Source organism: Phaethon lepturus, unplaced genomic scaffold (genome assembly GCF_000687285.1).
Source record: "Phaethon lepturus isolate BGI_N335 unplaced genomic scaffold, ASM68728v1 scaffold24815, whole genome shotgun sequence".
Lineage (NCBI taxonomy): Eukaryota > Metazoa > Chordata > Aves > Phaethontiformes > Phaethontidae > Phaethon > Phaethon lepturus.
In genome coordinates, this window is record NW_010541589.1 from 6,026 (window position 1) to 27,941 (window position 21,916).

General features: G+C 39.8%; 1 protein-coding gene across 1 annotated transcript; it reads left to right on the forward strand.

Annotated features, from left to right (window-relative positions):
* Positions 1-566: 566 nt before the first annotated feature.
* Positions 567-21,520, forward strand: LOC104621330 (protein kinase C alpha type; the record flags this gene model as incomplete). Its single annotated transcript, XM_010287787.1, has 9 exons — positions 567-710; positions 1,472-1,645; positions 4,575-4,666; positions 6,273-6,335; positions 6,846-6,984; positions 13,074-13,154; positions 14,583-14,690; positions 17,124-17,264; positions 21,356-21,520. Coding segments are annotated over 9 exons (1,107 nt in total), but the record flags the coding sequence as incomplete, so codon positions are not given.
* Positions 21,521-21,916: the final 396 nt, after the last annotated feature.

Here is a 21,916-nt window from a genome sequence, read left to right on the forward strand (position 1 = left end):
GGCCATGTTCATCTGCATTAATTCTCATGTGTTGTTTTTTTTTAATGTAGGTTATTTTTCTTAATGCATGTCAAAGATTTCCTAACTCTTGCTATGCAGTGACTTTAAGAATTACATTTTAAAAGAGAATGTATTGAAGAGACTGTTTACATCCTAAAATACCCTACGTAGATTATAGCATGATATTTTTGAAAAGCATTTTTTGTATTTCAAAACAAAACCACTAGGTAAGCCTGCTTTTGGCATGAAAATAAGTGATTTTTTTTTTTCTTTGGCTTTGGTTTTTGCTTTGGTTTCGCTCTTCTAACCAGATATCTGCTTTTATCTGGTTATACATGAACACAGTTTTCCACTTTAATTCACTCAGTAATGTCAAAAGTATTGTTGGAACGAGTCTTTGAAGTTGTGTCTGTGCAAATTTTATGCGACCTTTCTCCTGAGAATGCCGCCTCAAATACGGTCATCTCTAATTCTAACCTTCACCCAGTGATCCATGCTGCCAAGAAAACGGGCTACTCTTCTTACTTCCCTGTTTTTTTGTGTGTATGTGTGTGTATGTTCTTCAGAAAGCCAAACTTGGGCCAGCTGGTAACAAAGTCATTACTCCAACAGAAGACAAGAGCTCAAGTGTGCCATCCAACAATCTGGACAGGGTGAAGCTGACAGATTTCAACTTTCTCATGGTTCTTGGAAAGGGGAGCTTTGGGAAGGTAGGAATTCTTGATAACTATTCCACTTGCATTCTTTTTTTTCTTTCTTTCTTTTTTTGTTCTTGAGGAACAATGAGTGAGTAATTCTCTAAGCGGTTAAATCCAGAGTCTTAATGGATGTGCATTTTTGAGGGAGGATTTCTTACCATGCTGTAGGGCGATTCCCTAAGGACTAGCAGGCTTCAGTCATGATTGGCAGTTTTCTTGAAAAAAATAAAAATAAAAAATGCCTTCAGACTGTTAGGCAGGATGTAAGAAGCTGACTTTTAGATCCTCACTTCTAGGCAATTTCAAAGAAATTAAGTCTACTTTTCTGGCTTTACTACCTAGGTCACTCTGCCAGTTCTGGAAGTCACCAACATTGGTAAGGCTGAATATTGGGAAAAAAACACGAATAGTACATACATATTTGAAATCTGTTAGTCAAAAGAAAGGACTGCTATATTTCTGTTTGTTTGAACAACCACTTATGTGACAAAGTGCCCTTTACCGAAGTCCCCTGGGGCTTAACATTTTATCAGCTCTTCGGCAATGTGCCTGCTATCAACCGGAGGGTTTTGGCACAGGCTTGTCTGAAATGGCTGGTACAGCTCATTGCAGCGGGTGAGTAATGGTGATATTTTTGGAGTTTTGATCAAGTTAGTCTACACCAATAAAAGGAAAAGCTGGATTGCCATCTATACAATTCTTCAGGCATATGAGTCACCTTCCCTCCTTGGCAGGTAGGAAGATTTTTCACCCTGTTGTTTCCCTTTGTGCAGGTGATGCTGGCAGACAGGAAGGGGACAGAGGAGCTCTATGCAATCAAGATACTGAAAAAAGATGTGGTGATTCAGGACGATGATGTTGAATGCACGATGGTTGAAAAACGAGTCCTGGCGTTGCAAGATAAACCACCGTTCCTGACACAGCTTCACTCTTGTTTCCAAACAGTTGTATGTGAGCTCTGTCTTTCTTGCCCCCCTGATGTTTTCCGTACTGTACGATCGTGGATTTTATCAGCTCAATAACATTTATTATTATCCAAACTATTTATCATAGCTTCTGCACATAGGAAATACTGAAGAAAGAGATAGCCCATGTAGTTACCCCTTGTATTTTAAACGTAAAACCTAGGTTTAAAGATTTTTCTTCATACAGTAATTCAAGCATACTGGTGTGACAATTCATAAATTTAATAATGTGTGCTTTGCTAAGCCAGAGCCTTAAGCCCAGATTACCAAAGATTTCTAAATACTTTTAAGGATCTGAGGATAGTACGTGAAAAATCTTCATGGCTGTTATATCGTCAGGTGATGTGTCATGAATCCGTGTTTGATGGATTTAATTTAGCTTTCTGGCACTCGTGGCACAGAGGAAAGCATTGGGGTTTTTTCTTCCATACCTATAAATATGTGAAGTGGACATTTCCGCATCACGTTGCAAAACATCTCCCAGAGAATGGCTGCAGGATGGATTCTCTGATTCTATGGATCTGACCATCCAGCGGCACCATACCGCTCGGTTGGGTGACCTGGAAAGCTGTGTGGCAGACAGTTGGCGCTCAGTGTGCTTATGGTTTTCGGAGCGTGCATGGATACACCCTGACACCAGTGAACGGGCTCCACATGTTCCAAGTGAGGTAGAAGTCTTCATTCACAAGAGATCAAGGCTCTTCTCGCCTCACCTTGTAGTCATCTTATGACAATGGCCTTGGCCTAGTGCCCCAGGGCTGGGTTGCCGCTTAATGGGGCGATTAAAGGACACATGTTGTTGTTTTTCCACTTGACTGTTCCCTATCTTTTACCTCTTACATTGTTGATGGCTTTTAACCTAAAAACAAATGAGCAAACAACAGGCAGTTAGTTTGACATAACAGCATTGTAATATTCCCCAAACAAGCCACGTCATCGCAGCATGGTTTCATAGCATAATTGTCTGTGGGTTTAGAGGCATTTTCAAACTCTGTTTAATGTCTACAAATCTCTGAGCAGAAAATGGCCTGAACGCAACAGATTTGCAAACATAATTAATCACAATAAAATGTTAAATCTGGGAACCATTGCACTTGGCAATTCTTGCTTTCTAAAATACTATTTTTCCTGCCTCTACTTACAAGAAGATGGTTGTAATAAGAGAGGTCCTAGTGAGAAACAGACTTCTATCTCTCTCCAATTCTTTATCTTTGTATAACTTCATTAGTAACTAAGAAGCTTAGTGTCATCAGTAAATGAAAAATCACTGTTTAATCTTATCTTTCTTTTGAGCAACTACATTTTAAATGTAAAATCTTAGAAGTACAAATGTGTAGTGTTTTCTGGCTAAGGGGAATGGAGGAAAGAAGTTGGGGGTTTCAGTATTTACAGTATATTTTTTCGTTTGTTTTACAGCGTACAAGAGCAATGGAGCTTCATAAGGGCCTGGATAAATCATTAACACCTTTGCCTAATTTGCTTAATGTTTTCCTAAGAGTTGAGTGGCTTGCAGTTGTTGCTATGAAATATTCTGGAGGATTAATATTAGCCACAAAAATGAGAAATTGTATATTACGGAAAAGAAAAGGCATAAACTGTGTGACCATAGGAAAAACTGATTGTTTTTTGTTAGTGCTTTTAGCTGCTGGCGTCTGTTGCCATGGATTCTACAATAAGACGATGCATACAAAAATCTAAATTTTATAAATCTAATCTAGCCAATTGAACTTGGCTTGTCTGTTGGACCCAGCTTAGGAAATCGCAGCTTTTAAATCTGTGTTAATGTTCCAAAATCTTAGTTACTGGACAGTTGGAGACTTTCTTTTTCGATTAATTCTGAACGAAAGAGATTGAACTAGAGCATCTTAGTAACGAGTCTCTTTCCCATCGGAATATTGGATCAGAACTTTTCTGCAAATACTTCAGGATAATGATTCTGTCAGAAATAACTAAAGGAAAATCAGAGGAAGCGAAAAATACGTCTTCCATGACTGGAGGAAGACTATTAATGCATCTTATATGCTGTCTGGGTCATGTTATAACTGCAGATAGTAAGCTTGCCATAATGTTGCCCACCAGAATTTTTGATGTTAGGTGGTCAAAATCATCCACCCTAAATAGAAGGTGTTTGTAGAGTGTAAACCATGTATTCTTACTGAAGTCACTTGGAAGAGCTGAGTTTTAGTGCTCTGAAAACTGGGGGACAGACCTACTGTTTTAAGTCTTATCGTCTGAAGAACACTGGATGGGAAAATACTACTTAAGTGCACTTAAATACATTACGGTTATGTTTGATTTGAGGTACCTGGCTATGGCTTTTAAAAGTCCTCTCTGTGCAAGCAAAATCTCCCTCCAAAATACCTTGTTGCCATCTTCCTCTAGCTGAAATATGTGTCTACGAGAAATTAATTAGGTGTCACTTGTAAGCGTTCTAGATACTTTGGTAAACCCTACAACTGCTTTTCTTCTAGCGCCTGTTTAATAATCAAAACAATACATTTCTTAATACCTCCCTTCTCCCAAAGGAAAACTTATTAGGAAGGATTAGAAATGGCTGAAAGCAAGAATTTTCAACCCTTTTTAAATTTTTCTTAATATTTATTTTGAGAGAGACAGATTTTTCAGACAGAGCTATTTGTGAACAATTATGGGAACATTTGCAGACAAATAATATATAAAAATGCATGAATAAATTGGCAAATCTAGCCAGATCTCATCAGTCACCTACTCTTGCAGGTTTTACAAAACATTCCACTTCCATTTCCTGATCAGTCAATTTTGCCAGAATGTACAACCAGTCCTAATAATCTTAAAAGCTTTATAATAACATATTAGTGACTTTTTTGCTGATCAGTGCATATCTAATATTTTCTCTAATGTATTTATGTGTGTCTTTAATGCTTTATCCTAGGACCGTCTGTATTTTGTTATGGAGTATGTGAATGGTGGTGATCTCATGTATCACATTCAGCAAGTAGGAAAATTTAAGGAGCCACAAGCAGTGTGAGTGTTCATGTTTATATATTTAAATCATGTCATCATATTAATTTTACACTGTAAGACGATTAGATTTCTTCTTCTTCAGGTTCAGTATGAAGTCTTTAGCTGGCCTTTTTCAGTTGTGTTTTTTAAGGCTGAAAATCCAAAATTTATTTTGAAAATATTGTTTGCACACATAGACCAAAGGTAACTGTGCCTTTGGAGTCAAAAATACAGCACAAACAAAGGCAAGCAATGCCTGCTTTAAAAGTGACAAGAATTTAAACAAGGCAACAGGAAATTAAAGTTGTTACTTGGTATTCTGGTGTTGTTTTTAAAAGCGAATATAAAAAAAAAGGCGAGTAGAACATTTCAGTCTGAATTACTGTTACAGGGAAAGGCAATACAAATAGACTCAGCATCGCAATATAAATTACAGTTTATACACGATAAATTCAATGTATAGCTTATAAGAATTTCTGTGATCCTGCATTTTTATAGAAGTGTTATTTGTGAGGAGTTAATAAATGATTAGAAGTTGTTTATATGCATGAGCCCTTTTGGGTAATTGTGCATCTGGCATAGCAGTGAGCAACTGATGCTGATCCGTAGCATATTCAAATGTGAATTGATCCATCAGTACCGTCTTAGTCACGCTTATAACATCTCATCATCATTTATTAGTTTCATAAATCATTTACCAGTTAAACTTTAAAATAAAGTGTGACCAACTGTTTTAAGAATTCAGCTAAAATAATTTCTCATTTCAATTTAAATAATCAGGGCTTGTTTAAATGAGAGGCCTTCTAAATATAAGTGTTTGAGATACACAATAAAATTTCAACAACTCACCAAATAAAAGCTAGATGGTGTCAGATCATCCTTGACTCCCAGCTAGTGTAACTTGCCAACACTCGTTGCAAACGATGGTGCTTTACGGCAGCTTGCGCATGTGGAGCATCTTCCAGCACGCGCGTTCACAAACACTTCTGATCAAGCGTTTCAGAGCTAAGCTTTCCTTTCCCTTATGCTAGCCTAAAAATTAATCTAACCTTCAAGTAATCCTCTTGCATATAATTTACACAGTTCCACAGCAACTGGCTTCAAACATCTATCAATATTATATATCCTTTAACTACATTCAGCAATTATATGGTAGTCGTTTTAATTAGCTTTATGTAATTAATCCATTAACAGCCTGTATAAAGGAATACTGTTTCTGCAAATTATTTTATGCCGTATGAATTTCACTGTAAGTTGAGCTGCATCCTGAATTCAGCATTGATTTGAGGTTAGAGAGAATGACCTTTGCAGGCAGATTCAGATCAGTGCAGTAAAATGCTGTGCTCCAGCTGTGCCATTTCTTTGTGGTCTAGGGAGACATTGTCATTTCTTTTTAAAGTTCTGCGTTATTTTATCATCAAATACTCGGAATGTGTCAGAGTCAAATTGAAGTAAGAATGTCATCTGCCTGCAATGTGTATTTTTAATACTTTAATATATATGTACTATATATTATATACTTTCTATACTGTTATACTGTCATTCTTCACTATGATGCATTTCCAAAATATTTCGTCCAAAGGAAATCATGAGACAGTAAGAAATCTGTTGGGTTTTTTTCATACAGGTTCTATGCAGCTGAGATCTCAGTTGGGTTATTCTTTCTCCATAATAGAGGGATTATTTATAGGTGAGTATAATCTGACCCATTTTTAATATCCTGAAAGGATCAATTTCTTTAACTTTTGAGGGCATTTTTAAAATACTTTATAAAAAGCAATCACTGTAGTGTTTTGTTTGTTTTGCTGGTGCGCTGTAACCAAAGCCGCTGCTTTACCTGAGCTCTTCTGACATCTTTGCTCTGCCAAACTCAACTTGAAAATGTAAAACATGATCTTGTGCATTCCTGTATGATCTTCCACTGTTCTGCACGTTCAGAAGTCTCCGGGTGAGCGTGCTCATAGTCATACACATCTTGTCTCTTCACTAATTGTCCGGTTTCAGGGCTCATGGTTGTTCTTACGGATCTGCAGTGAGGTGCCTGGCTCCGGCCGGACTGTAGACTGCCGTGCACGTGCACCCGCACCCCTCCCCTCCGCCCCCAGACAGCTACACATATTCCTCACCTAGACTCAAGAGTAGATAAGTTTGCCCTACTTGATCCTAAACATCAACATTAAATTACTGTGATTCTTCATAGAGATCTGAAATTAGATAATGTGATGTTGGATTCGGAAGGACACATTAAAATTGCTGATTTTGGAATGTGCAAAGAACATATGTTAGATGGAGTAACAACCAGGACCTTCTGTGGCACTCCAGACTACATTGCACCAGAGGTAAGTATTTGCCATTTCAAGAACCTTTTAGTCTCTGAAATTAAAATTGTCCCAACGCAAATTTCGCACCACCAAGTTTGGATAGCTGTAACTCTGGATACGCTGTGGATGGTGCCATTTATACTTCTGCAGGTACGTGGAATAACTTTGTGAATTAATACAATATTATCAATAAGACTTCAGTACCTTAAAAAATACCTGGTTGATTGAAAACCTAACTTTTTCTGAGATCAGTGCTTCAGATTTTGTTCGTACTAGCAAAAGACTAAAAAAGCTGGATCGTCACCTTGTGATTTTGGATTGTAGCCTGGAAATGTTATTAAACTTTGTGCTTCAATTTGTGCAGTCATAGAGAGTTCATGGGTGGTGTTGATGTGTCAGCAAACATTTTATTGGGAGCAAACATAGCTTCTTTAACGTATTTCTCCATAAGTTCACCCAGCTGGCCTAATACATTATATTTAAAGAATTGTTTGACATTTTCAGGAAATCACAAACCACTCATTGATTTTTTGGGAAGGGACTCAAGAGGTCTTGAAGCTTTTTGCTGACCTCTCTGCAAAACTACTTTAGTCTTTTCCAGGCCATGTCTTACAAATGGTACACAAGTGTCAAGAGTTACTGCTTGTGATCTCAGGAAAGCTCCAGTCACTGAAAGCGTCAACTAAGCTACAAGATTAGGGCTTGAATGGAGTTGACGTAATAAATACATAATTTGACCTGAGTTTTCTGTGACTTGGTGATACCTGTGCTGCATTCAAGCCACTGAAAATTACATTCAAACACAAACCTAACTTTCAGTGTCTCTAAAATGAAAATTTGTTCATGAGAAACACAGCTCTGCTTTAAAGCCCTGTGATAAATACAAGCTTAGAGTTAAGATTTTTAGTCTGGATATGATTTATATTTCAGTAGTTTAGGTATAAAACATTAAAAACAAGCACATGTGGTGATTTGGAAATTATTCAAATATATTAATATTAAAATCTGGTGGTGTGCATACTGAGCTTTCAAGAGTCTTGATTTGTTTGGCTGCAAATTCAATGCAAGAGGCTGTATCTTGATCCAAATACTCAGTGTTTCACTGAGTGCTGGGCAAGAGGCAGCTCTGGCTGGAACATTTCTGGCTGTAATTGAATGTTTGTTGGAATATGGGAGATTTATACATGGACAAGTAAATTAGCGTCTAAGGTGAATTTTGTCATCTCTGTGAAATTGGAATGAAAAATAGTTTGTTTTTTTACAGTTGCTAATTCATGCTTTTCAGAGTGAAATATTGTGTAGTATAAAACCTTGTTTTTTCACAAATTGCTGTTGCTTGCAGCAGGATATCAGAACAACCAGAGCAGTATTTCTTTTTCTCCTGTCAAAACATAAATGAAGCCAACATTACAAATTAAAAAGTGTCCTTTCTGTGGCAATAGGCTTGTGCCAGTTAATACCAAAGAACGTGTTGTCTGTGCCAAAATGCTCAATATGGGTCAGTGCTGGAATGATTTATTTTACTTTATTTGGAAATTTCATATAAAGAAATAAACCTTTTAGCAAAACGTTCAGTAACTGGGAGGAAGGTAGTCTTTCTGTTATCTTACAAACAGATTTTTTTTTTTTTTTTTTTTTTTTTTTTTTTTTTTTTTTTTTTTTTTTTTTTTTTAGTTTCTGAAGACATTATTGTGCTGACAAATTACTAACTAGGTCTGTGGTAAACTTCAAAGTAAGGTTCATGTTTTGCTTGCAGGGGCATTTCAGCATGTTTCCATGGGCTAAAATTTACAATAGATTATAGTGAGAATGCATTTGCGTGGTACCATTCCCTGATGGGTGGAGGTAAATGAGCTAAACCTAAGTAAACTGTTGAAGGTATCTAGAGTAGAAGCAGTCCTGCGAGCGCGTGGCACTCAAACAGAGAGAATTAGCTCTTCTCATCAGTGTTTGGGAAATGACGTTGTGACTGGAAGGACCATACAGGGACATCTCAGTTGGCTTCACGCCTACAGTCTCCAGACAGAAATGCAGGGGAATATGGTGCCACATTTACCAAAGTGGACTTGAGTACTTTAGTGTATTGTAAAATAACGCTTTCCTTTTCTAATGATTGGGAAAGTTTACATTTGTTATTACTGAGGTATATAACACACTGGCATTAATATTCATTTTCTTATCCTGTGCAATTTGAGAAACATGTAGAGGTTAAACTGGTAGAATCCCAGGTTTGACCACTTCTGTCAGACAATAAAGAATATTTATTGATGTGCTGAACTTAAATATTTATGGTCAGAGTGGTATAATAGCCATGAAATCAATTAATACTTTGTATTTGCTTGACTGGTCAAGAGAGACAGGAGGAGATGGATGTCAGGACGATGAGTACGAAGGGATTCTGCCAGCACAGCCAGTGGTGCAGTACGGAACCCCACCATCAGCATCCCTGCAGCAGCTAGAGCACTAATGTGGAATTTCAGAATTTAAATTAGAAACTCTGTTTCCCTTCTCCTCCATCTAATAGCCTCAAAAGCTTAAGTTCTAACCTCGTCTTTGCCTGAATTATGGGAGGCTAATAGATATCACAAAGGTTTGGAAAGTGTACATTTGACTGTTTCTTGTGCTAGTAATATTTATTTCTTTTAATAACTGAGTTTTAACTTTTCCAGTAGGCATAATATATGTTCACGAAAGACTTTCTTTCTTGCCTCTGGGATATATAGTCTTTTCATCCCAACTGGCTGCCAGCTGCAAGCTGCAGTGATCTGAACGTTCCTACAAATTGCTGATATTAATCTCTGTGTCCTGGTCTTGACTGTGCCTTCCTTGGAGGGAAAAAGGAAAAAAAAAAGATAAAAAGCAATGAACGTTCCTCTGCCAGTTTGGCTTGATGATGAGAGAAATTCCTCCTGAGCTCTCGACTCCACAGCACCTGAAAAGGCACAGCTCTCAAAATGCAGTAATAGGGAAAATGGGACATTTGAAATGAAAAAGGAGATGAGAAAGGCAATCATTTAAATTAATGATGGAGAAGGAAGGGAAGGGTCCTATCAACTTTCCAGTCCTCCCTGGCCAGTAGAAAGCAGAGAGCATAGCTGGAGGAGGGTACAGGTCTCCATTTCTAGGCACATGAACTCCCTCACCGCTCTGTGGGTCTGCGCCGCACGCTGTGGTGGGACAGGAGGTCGTGTTAATATACGCCTACTTAGTCTAAAAGATACCAAAATTTGTACGTGCAGGTAGGATTATTTTGGCAGCTGCTGCAAGGCAGCCAGCGATGGCTTTGAGCGCAGCAGCTGGAGGGTAGTACATGATGACTTCTGGATGAGGAGGAGGGAGCTACTGAAAATACGGTATTTAGAACTTGCTGACTTTGTACCAATGCATGTTTGACTGTATATTGAAAACTTATCTGCCTCCTCCTTCCTTGAAGTGAGCATTCGTTCCTCTCGTTTACATTTTCCAGTTAATGCTTTGAATAGCTCCCAATATTATGAGTACAACCGCCGGTTCCGTGCATGACACACAGACTGGTGAAAGAACACGGCAGATTGCTTTTCTGTGTCTCACTTGTATCATATCTGTACCAGGATTAAGCTGGTTGTTCAAATTGGGTGTTTTTAACTAGAATTAAAGGAAGAAAACTTCTGATGTATAGCAACAGACATTGACAGTACCACCTTTTCCTACGTTGCAATAGGTTCAATGCAAAAAGTGTTTTCATCGCATTTGCAGTGGGACTCCTCTGTAGTGGGACCTTTCCAGTCCCGGCGGAACTCGATGTCCGTATTTATTTCCCAAATCCCACTCTTTCATCGTGCAAGTGGTTTGGGCCAGGGAGGTGTGTGCCAGCTCAGAGAGGGCACCGATCTGTTCCTCAGATGCTTCTGATGATGTTGACATGTGGCATCAAATAGCCGATGACATAGGACAAAAATTTTAGTGACTGACCTTATGTTATGTTAAATGTGGGAGGTTTTTTCATGCTAATTCTGTTTCTCTGGATGATTCTGTGGTATTCTTTCACAAAGGCAGATTTAATTGGGGGAGATTACATTTGCTGGTGAGCATGCTATTTAGAGAACAACCCAATCTTGACTCACCTCTTGCTGGATAAACAAACAGGGTCATTGAGTCCATGCTGTGTTACATCTTTCATTTTATGACATTGCATGACACTTGATGACGTTGCATGCGAGGAAATTAAAAGATTTCCTCTCCTCAGTACTCCCATCAAACTTTCACAGTAGGAGAAGTAGACTGTGACCTCCTGGACAGACCTGACTGCCGGGTTGAGAACCATGGCGGTATAGCAGCATTTTCTTTCTAACTGCTATGGATCCATCTTTTTCTCATTTGCTAACTGAAATAAAGTGTTCCTACCAAAACCACTCACATGAAGTTTACTTACTCTACAAAATGTTCTGGCCTTATAAATTAATGACCTTCTGAAAAATATTCCCCACCCCTTTTTTTTTTTAATAGAAAATACTCTTTTCCATAAGGCAAGGAGAGATTGTCAGAGAAGGGTTGAAGAATAAATGTTTTATCATTTCCTGTGTGTAAAGGCCAGTATTTTTTCTGGGTAAAATTTTGCAAGTGTTTGGTCTTCCAGTGGACCTCTGGGAACTTGCTGGTGATAGAAATTAAAGGGAGAGTAGCCAAGTATGTCAACCACTATAATATGAAATGAATGTCCCAAATATGTATTTTAAAGCCCCTATTACTGCTGTAAGACAACTAATAAAGATGGCCTTTATGTAGGACCTTCCAGCTGAGAATTTTGTTATTACCTCTGGTTGTGTAATATATTTTGTTATTACCTCTGGTTGTGTAATATATTTCCAAGTGCGATGGATTTTGAAATCCTTTGCTTAGTAACGTCGTGGTAATTTTTAATTCATGTGCTGCTGTTACCCCAGCAAAAAACATATTCACATAGAGACTATAATTTTACTTAGCAGCCAGGCAGTCCTGCTTTATTGAACTGGTGACTCACTCTTTTGCTGAGAAACTACAAAACTCACCAGTTCAACTTCTCTTTCAGAAAACTAAAAAAACCTAGGATATGTGATGTGTACTTGTCTTAGCAATTTGTTTCACAGAGAATAAAAACGCATGCAAGCGGGAAAATAAATGCGAGTCCATCTGGAGTAATGACTGCCTCAGTTCTCTGCTTATTCTTATATTATATTCTTATGTGGAGCGGTGGCGCTGGAGGCTGCCTTCCCCAGCGTGGATGGGGACATCCTGCATCCCTTCACGACTCACAATATCCCTTCACAGTTATTTAGAAGGAGATCTGAGGGAGAGAGCACGTCTCCACCTCAAAACTCCGCTATAGCATGCCCAAATGCATCTCTTAAATAAATTAACACTGATCTCTGAAGAGGCCTCGATTAAAGAAAATGACGCACGAGGGGACCTGCGTGCTGTTGGCACTTGCAGCCTTTCGTCGTGTCAGGACTCAGTTTGTGCTTCTGTGTGAGTCAGATGTGAACCCAGAGGATGCAAAATACTTGACATTTCCGTTGGGCTGAACGGCAGAAACCCCTTTCTCTTTGGCGTAGCTGGTATCTAGCTTCACAGTAAGAGTATCTTAATCACGCAACCTGGGAAAATGTAACTGAGCTTTTCAGGGATTTGCTCTTTTCTTAAATGTTGATTCCTTTTGCAACAGAACAAAAATGTAAATACTGAAAAGAAAAGAAAGGCTTAATTATTGATAACCTGTAAGTTACGCGAGTCTCATGATTTCAGTCTTTGACACAAATGGATGGATAACATTTTTGCCTTGTCTCCTACCTTGTGCCGCTCTACTTCCTCCTTTGCCTTCAAGTGCACATCCCAAGGTCTCCTAAGAGCCGCATTTCCCGAGATATCAGAGTACCAAAAGACACGGGCAGGTTTAGACTTAACATTTGCAGAACAGTCCAACTCCCACTGAAACCAGTGAGTAGCTAGAGTGAGGATTACAGGATTGGCTTTCTGGGCTTTTTCAAGGAAATATGTTCATCTCTGCATGTCAGTGTTTATCTAATACGTCACTAGACTGGGTGCTAGTTAACATCGGGGTTTTTTCATTGGCTTTCTTTGCGATTATACAGATTATTGCATACCAGCCCTATGGGAAGTCTGTGGATTGGTGGGCGTACGGAGTGCTGCTCTATGAGATGTTAGCTGGCCAGGTAAGAGTCCCCCTCCCGTGCTCGCTGTGACCTCCTCCTGCCTCTCCAACACTGCTCTGTCTCAAGGCTCCCTAAAGGGTTAGACCCTCAGGGGACAGGACTGGGGCCTTTCATACTGATACTACCTCCTTGTACTCTTGACTGACTCCACTGAGAATGGATTTAGGCTTCAAGCTCTGTATGTTGCCCCCACATAATCAAGCGCTGCCTTTGAATACGGCTTCTTTGTAGTGTAATAATGTTATAAACAGCCACCTTCAAAATCGAATGGGAGACACTTGAGCAGGAAAAAGCATGTCAAATGGAAGAAATATCATTTAGTAGTTTGAAACCACAGGGAGACTCAACAGGGGCGTGTACATACTCTGCATTGCAGTTAAGTCACCAGAATACGGTTTTCGTACTGTATGTCCTAGGGGTAAAGTATGGGTCTCGCCACTTGAAACGCGCTCAGTTACAGACCCCTTATTCTGCGCAGTGAGTGAGATACTGTTCTCTGAGTCGCTCAAGTAGAAAAGCAACACTGTACTGCAGTAAATGGCAGATAAGTACCAACTTTAAGGAATTCTATTAGTTCTGAAAAGATTGTGCAAGTGGCTTTCAATGAGCGTTAGCTAAAGGCACACATTTCCTAAGCTTAAAACATACATTTTTAACAAATGCCTTTAATAGTTTCTCTACTAAATTCCAGTTGACATTTTAGAAGTTTTTAAAGTGTGGCAATCGCGGTTGTTAACATTTACAGTCTGCATTGCAAATATTAGGCATCTGAATGCTTTTGAGAAAATGAGATTTGCCATTCGCTGAGCCTTGCACAGTGCCTGTATCCTGGGGACTCACCCGCAGGCACTTTCCTCACCACCTATGTTTAAAAATAATATGCAGCCCTTGCTTGTGATACAGTCTCCCCTTCACAGAAGCAGAGTCTGAAGCCATGTCATATAAAACAAACTGGAGTTTAACTGGAATTAAGTGAGGAATGGATATACCTTAACACAAGGTAATTGAAAGTCACAGTCTCCAGACTTCACCGTTTAAAACATTTCATCTGTCTGGCACACAGTAGCTTTAAAAGGTGATCAGGAAGGTAACCCTGCACACGTCTCATTAACCCGGCAGCTATGCTGGGGGCAGAAATGCACTTTTCTCCTTGGTTTCTACCGGAGTGATGAACGCTGAGCTTCTGGGGCAGAAGAGCCCGAGCTGCAGATGGCAGGGAGTTTGGTGTGGGTTCCTGGGCAAGGAGCACTGCTGTATACGGATCTCTCTGGGCATCTGCGACTGACTGCAGACGGGTTGCTGGGCTGGATGCGCCTTTGACCTGAGCCAGTGTGGCCATAGGATTGTCATGCCGTTTCATAAAAAGTGGCGAATTTTTTACAAATCCGAAACACAGTAGGTAACGTAGCTGTGATTTATTTTCAACAGCCTCCGTTTGATGGAGAAGATGAAGATGAACTTTTCCAGTCTATAATGGAGCATAATGTTTCCTATCCAAAATCACTGTCCAAAGAAGCTGTCTCCATCTGCAAGGGGGTGAGATAGATGCTTCTTTATCATTAAGTTCCTTTTTGGTAATCCTTGTGAATAACTAAATTTGTCTGGCTTTGACATGGCACTGTAATATTTTTAAGTGCAGCTTCTGTCAGGCTGCGCTAAGCTATGTTGTCATGAAGCGCTCATCGCTTGGTGTCACTGATAAGTACTCGGCTCTTCCCGCTATGCCTGCTTGTTTCGTGGTAAGGACAAATGTCAGAATCAGCAACTGCCAAATCTAAAGCAGAATTTATAAATGGGACTATGGTGTGAAATGTCTCCACCCACCTTGTCTCTCCACCCTCAACAGCACAACCCCAATTTTGCAGGGTGAGGAGATTTCTCAGCTTGGATGGGTACCAGATACTCCAGCGAGTCCTCAGCCCAGTATGCCCAATGACAGCAGCAGAGCAGAAGAGTTAATAAAAATCATTTTTAAATGTAGGTAAAGATGAGCTTATGTGAAAATCTTCAGCGTAAATGCCAGGAAACTGGACCAGAAAATCCTGACCCAGTGGTAATCTGTGTGGCTTAAAATTTATCTTGGATTCTAAATTTTGGGTTTTTTTTTTAATAGGAAAAGAATAGATTTGACTTCAGAGGATTAGCTCAGGAAAAAAAAATTCATTTGACTTTCCTGTGACTCCGTGTGATTCCCTGGAGTACTGTCAGTCTGTGGCTTTTCCAAACCACCATCTATAAAGCATTATTTGATGTCTTTCTTACACTGATAAAATAACGCTGCACTTAGTGTCAGTTAATTTGGTGTTTACTTTCTTTCTTTCCTTTGTAACCACTAATGAAATATTGTACATGAGCTGGATATTAATCCCGTAAGGAAAAATCATCAAGAAAAAGAAAAGCTGTTTAGAACAGCAAGGTGAAAGGAAGGACCACTCTAATTTTGGAGTCTGTCCCGGTGTAGACATGCTGGCCAACAAAAACAAAACATAAATTTTTGTAAAGTACATGCAGATTGATGCCTTGTCATGAAAATCATATATTCAGACAACGTGGTTTGAACTTGATCTAATTACCATGTTTTCAGCTCTCCTGCTTGCTGCTGTTCCGCTAGGTGCTTATGCAAAGGGAGGCCAGGGTGGCATTGCACCCCAAGGTTTAAGGTCAAGTCTCTGTGATAATGTGTTCATCATCTGTATTAAACTAGTAAATTAATTCCAGATTTCAGTGAGCATTATACCTGAGCTAAGAAGTCAATATGAGAAGGCTTCTGAACCTTGTGGTCAGCAGGAGCTCTGCAATCCTGGGACTGTGCACTGTCAAGCAAGATGAATGTGCACGCTCTGCTTTTGACTTGAATCGTCTGCTTGACATCTATTCCTCTGATTCTGAGTTCGTTGCGTTTCGTAAATGCAGTAACTTTGGAACAGAATTAAAACTGCGAGAATCATCATTCACATTTGCTTATATCACCTCCTGCTAAAGCAAGGGGTTTAGAAAAGGTAACAAAAATGGGAAGGTTGCTGTTAAGCTTGCAGCAGGATGTGATCACTAGCCCAGTGCCCAACCGACTTCCCAAAGTCTGCTTAGAGTCGCTTTTATTTTAGGTTCAGAACTGGAATCTGATCAACTCAACATTTGGAGGGAGACTAAAGCAGAGCAGCTGAGGTTTTAAAAAGATGTGTTGGGGTGTCGCTCCCAGCAGTATATTAATCACATATAATTTGCAAAAGAGCTTTAAAAAGTCCCCACAGTATTGGAACTGAGAGTTGAAGGCTACGTTGCTCAATTCCTAATGTACGTATCAATTGAAAAGATTTTGAGGAGCTAGTTAATTAGGGGCATATTACTGTTTCCAAGCATGCAATGCTGGTGGGTTTGTTGGTTTGTTTTTTTCCCAAGTCTGCTTAATCTCTGCAGCTGGGTATAGTATTGACCAAGATGTCATTAAGAATGCAAGGGAGGAAACACAGATTAGATATTGTCAGCTGGGTGCCAAGAAATTGTAGGCTCTGTAATGAGATGGCGTGAACAAGCCCAGAAAAATGAAAAGGGGGGGTGTACTTTATACAGCTTTAGTATATTGGAATTTATTAAGTTTAATTGATTATTGAGGTAGGGCAGAAGCTGTTCTGGAGATTTATAAGACTGAACTGAAAGACCAAAGGCGAAATTCAGGAGTGAGTTGTGAACTAATAGGATGGCCTTGCGCCCCAGGCACCTCCAGTGCCAGCCTCTGCCGAATGGGGAGAAGCTCTCAAGTGCAGCCCTTGATTTTGCTGCTGATGTGCTGTCTCCAGTGGTCAAACACGAAAAAACTAATCCTCAAAAAATTAATTTTAGCTTTTCAAAACAATTTTATTAGCAACTTGCATCTTCAGGAGGGGAGCAAGAGCATCACAATCTGGGGAAAATCTGTCCCACTTTCATTCCAGCGTTAAATGTAATCATTTGGTGTTCTCTTCCTAACAGCTAATGACTAAACATCCTGCAAAACGCCTTGGCTGTGGCCTTGAAGGTGAAAGAGACATCAGGGAACATGCTTTCTTCAGGAGAATTGACTGGGAAAAACTGGAAAACAGAGAGATTCAGCCACCTTTCAAACCTAAAGTGGTGAGTGAGATGCCAAGTACTTCCCTCGCTAAATGTGTCTGCAGTCATGCCTTCCCGTGGGGTGAGATTAATGCTGGCTTGATGGTGCTGCAAATCTGGGACACTTCTAAAATAAGGCAATTTGATTACAGCAGACCAGTCTGTAAATCTGCTAATGTTTTGGCACCCTGTAACATAACCCAGTGTACTTTGTTCCTTGCAAAAATGTCTCCCGATGATTTGAGTCCTGACTGATGGTCATGCACTGCATGAGAAGTTGAAAACAGGGAAAATTGGCATATTCACATCAGCCCCTGGAGACCTGTAATAAATGCAGTTCCCGACTGTCTCCTCTGAACAGCGTCTAAAGTCAATGATTAAAGGTATCTATCTGAATTACTGGGCTAAATTTCTTCACAGTGGGCTACACAGCACGGGGGGGTTGTATTCCCCGTTCTAGAGTGATGTCTGCTGAATTCGCAAAAATAATCCCCGATTTCCTTTTAAGGTTTGTTACTGGTTTGCACACATGTATCTGTAGGAATATTTTAGAAATCCAAACAAGTGAAAGAAGTCCTTACTGTGAGAACTGTTTGCATAAGAGAATTTGAAGAGCTGTATTTGTTGAAATGGAATTTCTTTCAGCATGTACTGTGCTTTATTGACAGGCAAAGAAAATGATGTCTGTTGAGTTCGCAAAAATAATCCCCGATTTCTTTTTAAGTTTGTTACTGGTTTGCACACATGTATCTGTAGGAATATTTTAGAAATCCAAACAAGTGAAAGAAGTCCTTACTGTGAGAACTGTTTGCATAAGAGAATTTGAAGAGCTGTATTTGTTGAAATAGAATTTCTTTCAGCATGTACTGTGCTTTATTGACAGGCAAAGAAAAGTATTTGCACGCAAGAATACAGGCTTTCAGGAGCAGCTGTAAATTGTTATGTCCTAACATTGAATCTTCCTTCTCTAACACTTTTTTTGTTTCGGTGAGATGCGTAGCTGGCTGTAGCACTGCAGCTATAGGATCACTGGTCTGTACACTGATGTATTTACCAATGTAGATGCGTTGGTTTGGTATCACAAACTGATGAACAGAGGGAAGCCAGTACCCGGTGGCAGAATATATTCCTCTTTTTTTGCATACAGATGACTTTTCATATCAATAGGAGGAGAGCTGCATGCCAAGAAGAGTCTTTTGTGCTAGGGGGAATCACCCTTTATATACAGTGTGGATTTTGCACGCAGGGAAGAGTGTAGATAGTTAAAGAACACGCATGGTGCTGCCAACACTGCCCAGCCCTCCCCAGGGCTGTCTGTCCAAAGGGGAGCTGTGCCTCGTTAAAGCATGTTTTATGGAAAATTTTCATTACATGCTTCTTGAGTCAAATTTAAAGCTGATCGTAAAGCAAATCTACCTTCACATTTGTACTTTTTATTAGCTTAGGAGCTGAGTGCTTAGACTCTCCTTGAAGTTAAAAGTAACAGTACTAAAGGCTTGAAGTATGGTCTGGTTCCATCGTAGCACATTTCGTGGCAGATCCTGGCTCCTGTTGAGAGCAGCTGTGCTCTGTCTCCAAGGTTATCATGACCTGTTTTGTTTATACTGGCTACTATTAAAATACACCAAGGCGTATTCACATGGAGCCTAGCGTTCCCAGATGAAAATAATTTAAAACCCAAGTCTGATATTTACATACCCTATAACTCATTTATTGTGATTGCTTTTTCTATTTATATGGATTCTAGAAAGAAAAAAACACATATTCCTTAATCTGTTTGCAGATGTGGACATATTTATAGGCTTTGTTTGGGGTGGGTTTTTTTCAGAAAACCTTTCTAGGTGCATCTTCTCTAGGAAGCGCATTGCTGCAGGAAATTGTCCTGCTTTTGCACATAGGCATGGTTCTCACTCCAACACAGAGCCGCAGATACTGGGTCAGCAGTTGGTCCCTTTAAAGAACGTGTTCCCTTCCAGATTGACATTTCGCAGGCTATGAGGCATAGACTGATTATTTGGCAAGAAGGACATTTTACTCGTATTTGTAAGTTAAGGAATTCTAGGAGTATCGTATTTTAGTTCTGCTTTAATATTGCATTAATGCTCACAATAGCAGTGCTACTCTTTGATGTTAAGGCAAATACATAATTGAAGATGCAGATTTATTGATAAATTATTATATCTGCACCCAAAAAATACCCCAGTTTCACATGAGTTATTTCTTAGCCTCTACTAGTACAAGCAATAGACACCTAATGGAGTCCAGGACTCTGGTTTCAATATACAGCTTGTTTGAATACCTTCTGCTTACTGGAAAAAGAAGGAAAAAAGAAAAATAAAAGAAATAAGACAGAGCATAATTTTGTGGAAGGATGATACATATCTATAGAACATGTTTTTAGCAAAAAGTCTTCCCTGTATAAATAGCCCTTCTATTGCTGCTGTGAGCTGGCTGTACTGCCTCTAAATAAATTTGACTTTAATTTGGGGGTGCATCAACTTTCATTCCAATAATGGAGAGTTCTCCCCTTGTCAAAGTTCTGCTCCGTCCATTCTTGTTCTCCAGAGATTCTGTACCAAAATGCATTGGCTTCAATGGGCACCAGGGTATTCGGTGAGTGCAGACCCCCAAGTGGAAGAAGCGACTACTTAATAGTAGCCTTTAACGTGTTGAAGTGTCCCTCTGCTTGTGTTCTTCCAAGACTGACCAAGTGTCCTTCTGTGAGCACTGCAGTCCAGTACCTGAACATGTGCTTTTCATCTGGAATAGAAACCAACTTGTGCCTGAGGCAGCACAAGTTCTTTGCAGCTCAGATCGGACGGCGTGTCCCAGACCAGGACGTGCCAGATGCTTTGCAGGGAGATTGGAAACGGCGGCTGAGCTGTTTTCAAGATGGCCAAACACTTCCCCTCTGAATTCCCTTAACGGGCCCCTCTTCAGCTGGTGTCTTCTATAAATGCCCAGCTTTACTCATGTTACATTAGTTCAGAAAAAACAATATTTAATACTGCTCTGTTGTACGAGCCATCTTATACCCTTTCCAAGTTACCGTCTGAGCCTGAAGATAACAGTGTAATGTCACCCTCAAAATCCAAGTGTAGATACATTCCCTAAGGAAGTACTGGGCAGTGCAGCTATCCTGTAGGGCTGGACAGAGGGAGAGGGTCAGGGACAACAGGAAGAAACGTTCAGTGCCTTTATCGTACAACCAGGCTTTGTTTGAAGCTCTGTTACAGTACATAAGTTTTGAGATAAGCAGATTTACCAGTTTGCTTTAGACCTCTCCACAACATTCAATGCCTAGTTTTCCTCAAATACGCATTTTTTCTTGCACCCAAGCTAATTTGTTCTGGTCCCACCTTCATCCTTTTTAACTTGCCTCTAACCACACTGCCCTGCCTTTCAACTGTTTTCTGCATTATTCAAAACTATCCTTTTTGCAAACCTGATTCGTTTTCTGTTCTGAGTGAGTTGTGTTGAGCGCATAGCTAGATATAACCCCCCTTCTCGGCTGGGCTTCGCGAGATGACGTGCCTCTTAGACAAAAAAAGGAGGAAACCTGTTCCCAGGATGTGCTCCCTGCCCCAGCTCCCTCCTGCCGTCCCCAGGACGGGAGCTCTGCTCTCGTTTATGGATGTACAAGGGTTTATAGGCTGTGCAATGAAGAATCAAAGGATATAAATTAATTACATTAAGCTTTCTACAGATTGTGAAGGAAACAGAGACTAACATGAAAATTTAATTTTGCATCATAAAGGTTTTAAGAAGAACGAAACGACTTGACAGATGAAGTATCTCTTGACATTACAAGTGCATAACAATATTTTCTTTTTCCTTTTTTATCCCAGTTATTCTGAATATTCAAGCTTGTTTACCTTGTCACCTGATGCTGATGGATGGAAACATTTCTGACTCTTGTTTTTCATCAAAATTCATCTGTTAAAACTACTCTGTTTGCCTGGGATTTTTTTGTTAAAATACCAGAAGAGCAAATTTTCTCTTAACTGCTTATAAGAAATGAGGGAAAGTCTTGCATGTATCCTGCAAAATCTGGAACTGCCAGTGTATTGCAGATTTTTTCAGCCTTTTCTGTTTTTCTTTTTTTCTTGCAGTGTGGCAAAGGTGCCGAAAACTTTGACAAGTTCTTTACACGAGGACAGCCGGTGTTAACACCTCCGGATCAGCTGGTCATTGCTAACATCGACCAAACAGATTTTGAAGGGTTCTCTTACGTCAACCCCCAGTTCGTACACCCCCTTTTACAAAATGTAGCATGAATCAGCAGAACAGGAACAAAGCCCACAGTGGGGAACGGTCCTTAACCCTACAATTTTTAGGCTTTTGCTGTACTGATTCCATTTTGCCTGGAAATTGTAGGGTTAGCAAGTGTAAGATGGGGGAAAGGCCACTTATTCAGGGTTTTGGCTTTGCAACGGCAAGGTTGTCTTAATGGGAGATAAATTAGTATATGGTGCCCACTTATTCTGCTGGAAGTCACCACTGACTTGGCTAAACTTACCCATTTTTTGGTACGTTATATATTTTGTAACTTCCCACTGTCCTTTTGCTCCTGTGTTAGAAATAAACTAACACATGCTCTGAAAAAAAAAAACAACCCACCTTGAATATTTAGTCCTTCGGTGCGGATGCCGGGAGATGGGAGCCCTCGGCCC